This window comes from Corvus brachyrhynchos, unplaced genomic scaffold, assembly GCF_000691975.1.
Source record: "Corvus brachyrhynchos isolate BGI_N302 unplaced genomic scaffold, ASM69197v1 scaffold305, whole genome shotgun sequence".
NCBI lineage: Eukaryota > Metazoa > Chordata > Aves > Passeriformes > Corvidae > Corvus > Corvus brachyrhynchos.
Genome location: NW_008239284.1, coordinates 2312752 through 2317036, shown reverse-complemented (window position 1 = coordinate 2317036; position 4285 = coordinate 2312752). Strand labels below are relative to the sequence as shown.

At 45.1% G+C, this 4285-nt stretch overlaps 1 protein-coding gene across 1 annotated transcript in view; it reads right to left on the bottom strand.

Moving 5' to 3' along the window:
- PAPPA (pappalysin 1) overlaps window positions 1-1815 on the bottom strand; it is a 182364-nt gene extending 180549 nt beyond the window's left edge. The window contains exon 1 of the mRNA XM_008638326.2: window positions 901-1815. Coding sequence (XP_008636548.1) covers window positions 901-1297 — 397 coding nt within the window. The 5' untranslated portion in view covers window positions 1298-1815. The remainder of the gene's footprint in view (window positions 1-900) is intronic.
- Between the last annotated feature and the right edge of the window lie 2470 nt (window positions 1816-4285).

Here is a 4285-nt window from a genome sequence, read left to right as displayed (position 1 = left end):
GAGGGAGGGGGAGAGGGCGCGAACGCGGGGAGAGGGACCCAAATTCAGGATGGGCTCATAAAATTTAAATAAGAAAAGTGCAATACTCCTTGTTATTATCCAGCTCAGACAGCTTAGACTGGTAGCTGCTTTGAGTACTAAATGATTTTATAGGGCTGTTTGACCTTAGAATCATTGATGTTACACTTGCCATTTCTAAGGGGAGACAAAAATACTCCACACATCCTCTAGCTGCAGTGCGAGTCCCAGCCGTAGCTGAGTGTCGAGGGGTTGGGAACTTTATAAACTCATTTGATTCATTTGAGGTTTCACAATAGCCAAAAAGTTCCTTTATAGCTTTTTGGAAACCACATGCTAACACTGCATCTAAAGAGCTAACAGCAGAGTACACTAAAAAGCCAATAAAACCAAGGAAATCGTAGGGGGACCTTAGATATGCGTTTCTTTGCAGCCACACACCCGTCACATACATTTCTTTCCATACATACAAACAAGGCACTTTCAAATGCTCTACTTACAGTTTTCCAACCTGAAAATTAGACAAAACCCCACCGTAAGAGCTGGCTCTTCTACCTGCACCTCAATCCGCGCACCCAGAGAGACAGAAACTACCCCAGGGCACTGCTATTTCCCCTATGCAAAAGTTTACATAACTTTTCCTGCGAGCCTATACTTCCAGCCGGTCCGCAGAGCTCCGGGATCTCCCGGAATATCTGGCGGGGTGAAGGCAAGCCCAGCGTGTTCGCAGAGGCGCTGCCATCCCCCGTGTGCTGCGGGGCACTCCCGCGGGGCTGGGTGTGCACACCCCGCTCCCGGACACACGCACGCCTCCAGCCGCCTGCTCCGCCGGCTCCCGGCGCGGAGCGGGGATGCTGCACACAGGCACGGCCAGCTACCTACCTGCAATGACAGCCGGAGATCTCTGTCCTCCTTCGGCTTTCAGCCACACTTGCAAAGTGAAGGCATCTCGGGGCAGCTCAATGTCTGCCTTCAGCCGCAGCTGATCACCTTGGCCACTGAAATAGAGCGCCCTGCTCGGGGTAAGGGACTCCTCTTCGTCCTTTACCTCCCGCTGTTGCCTCCTGCGGGGGACATGCCCAGGCTCCAGCCCAGCAGTGGAGCGCCTTCCTCGGGCTAACCTGGTGGCACAGGTGCCCGGGGCAGTGTGGAGGAGCTGGCGGCTGTGCCTGGTGTCCCTTCGTGCCCTGCGGGAGCGCTCGTCCATCCCACATTCGGGTCCACTGGCTAGGGCTGTACAGAGAAGCGCAAGAGGCAGCAGCAAACTCCAGAGCTGCATTTCCAATCTTCCCCCCCCTTCTCCCCTGCAAATCCTCCCGATCTGCCAGCTTTGGGCTCCTCCTTGCCTTGACTTTCTTCTCTTGTTCACCCTTCTTGGTATTTGCTCTTTTTATAACCCTTCTCAGTTGCTTTTTCTTTTCTTTTTTTCTTTTTCTTTCTTTCTTTTTCCTGCTTATAGATTTTTTTTCTCCTTAAAACAAATAAAAATCAAATAAATCAAAACTCCTTCTTGGTTGAAATGTATTTCTCTGTTCTTCTCCTCTATCTGTCTTCTTCTCCTCTATTCCTCCACAGCTGGAATTCCTCTCTCTCTTCTTTTCTCTGCTGAATTTTCTTCCCTTTATTTTTTTCTTCTTAAAAAAAACACACACACACACTCACACACACACAAAACAAAACAAAAAACCAAAACAACCCCCCAGCTTTCTCCAGGACTCAGACCCACTGATTTCCCTCCCCCCAAAAGATGCTCTAATCTATTTATTTTTTTGGCCTCCTTTATAACATAAGCCACAACCCCCTCCCTCCCCCCAACCTCCCCCCCTCCCTTCTTTTCCACAAAATGAAAGAAAAGAGAAAAAGCCCCTCAGAAGATGAGTAAACAAGAATATGCTAATCTACTCTAGGGTGCTCCACCTTCCCAATTGAATGATTCCCATTAAAACTGCAGGGATCATGACTAATCAATCAGCTTGAAGGAGCAGATAGCTCCAGAGGTTCAAACACTTTTGCTGTTTTCCTTTTCCCCCCTTCTTTTCCTCTCTTCCTCTTTCCCCCTATCACTTCCCCCACCCTTATTTATTTTTTAAAGAAGACAATCAAGATGAATGGATCAATGTGACAAAAATCCTGCACCCCCCTTTTTGCAATCTCCCCAGCTTTCTTTCTCAGTCCAGTCCAAAACACACATTCCTATTTTTTTTTCTTGGCAAAAGAGAAAGCTATTTCTCCTCTCAGACTCCCCGTTGCACTTTGCTGGTAAACCTTATGCTCCTCTGCAGCACATAAAGAGTCTTGAAACTTGAGTCTCAGATATTTTTTTTTAATTGCTTTCTTTCTTTCTCTCTTTTCCACTCTCTCTCTCTCTCTCTCTAATTCCTTCTTTTCCTCTTATTATTTTCTCAAAGTTATGCAATCAGCCAAGCTCCCCCTTTTGTGGTCCCCCTCAGTGCAGTTGTGTGCAGCTAATCCAAATGTTGCATCAAAGGTCCCCATCGAATCATCAGGAGCTAGAAGGAGAGAAGCTTTTTGAAGAGCATTTGCCTTCCAGAAGCTGTAGCAACAGAGGAGGACTTGGCTTTTGAGTGCTCCAAAGACTCCTGGGTTATTTTTTGGAAATAATAATTAAAAAAAAAAAAAAAATCAATGATTAGTTTTATTGGTGGATTGAGTCAAAAAATCCTCTCTCAATATTTCTAATTTTTCAGCCTAAGGAATTCATCTCCCCTGGTTTCCTTGGCTTAGTTGTAGCCACAGGTAAGCTCCTGGCTGCTTGCTGGTTTGTAGATCTCTGTTTCTGAGCTGGGACGTTTCTTTTTTTTTCCTCCTTTCTTTTTTTTTTTTTTTTTTTTTAATATTTTTTTTCACTCTTGAAAGATCTCAAAAGCTCCCCCTGATGGCAACAAAAAGGATTTTTCTAAGTCCTTAATCAGTGGAAACGACTTGGCAGTGGCGCTCACCGAGTGTCCAGGCCACTACTCCCCTCTGAAGAAATCCAGTAAAACCAAGTGAAATAACACCAAACTCGGCCACGAACCCAACCTCTCACATCATCCTCTTCTTTCATCTCTAAACTGATGATTGCCACATCTTAATTTCCTATAAATTCTCAACAGGAATCACACACCAGAGTTTTCCTGGGGCCAGCATCTTTCTGCTTCTGCAGACTCCCCTGCCAGCACCACTTAGTTCTGACAACTTCCACTTCAAATATACACTGTAACACTAGTGAAAATCAATTTTTCCAATGAGAAACGGTTGTTGCACACTCACAAGTCTTCCAAAAGATGTTATTTTTAAGCTTCTTACTAATTTGAACACTCCGCAATACACAATTGGCATTTTTGGGGATGCTGGGTTTGTCCATAAAGTCCCACCAGAAGTCGAGCAGAACCACAGCCTTACAGCCCCTCTCTATTCCCCAGCCCTTCCCTCCACCACAGCTCTTCTCACCAGAAAGACAAAATACTGGTGACATCTACAAAGTTTTTATACAAGACCTCCAAGCCATTAAGCCTCTCAACAACCACAAGGAAATCTTTAACTGGGAAATAAACGGTACTAACTCCTATAAATGTCCCAAAGAACTCACAGGGATGTGAAAAAGACGCTTCTGTCTCTGTGCCTGCTTGGCAGAAACAATTTAAGATCAGAGCTAAGTGCTGCACTGCACTGTTCTCACTTAACACGTAGAGGACAGTGCAAATCAACCAAAAAATCCAAAAGTTTGAAGTGAACCTGTTCAGCTTCAGCAAGAGCTAAACCAGGAGGAGTCCTGCTGCCAGGACACTGCTTTCTCCACTTGACAACTCCTCCAAGGTCCCTGGGAACTTTTCCACATGTCGAGTCTGGAGGAGCAGGCTCTTAAAATAATGCTGGTTCCAGTTTTTTTTCCAGGAGAAAAAAGCTAATTCTGTGAAATCGTGGTGTTTCTTAGGGACATCATGATTTGGCTAAAATCATCAAAGAAAATTACTGAAACACCTCAGTTTGATAGCACTGCATCATTTAATTTTGGACATGTTTGACCTTCTATCTCTTACAAAAGGGTTTCACTGTGACCAAATCACACTTCAGTGCATCAGCCTGCAGCTCCAGCAACAAATTCTGGGATATTCTTGCTGCAGAGGAAAAGCCCAGAGCTCTGCTTTCTGTACTTATGGAAGACAGAAGAAAGTATGGAAAGATGGGATTTACCTCTAGCCTACAAATTACACCTTCAATCAGTTTTATTCCTAAGACATAGTGAAAGCCTAGAGAAAATGTC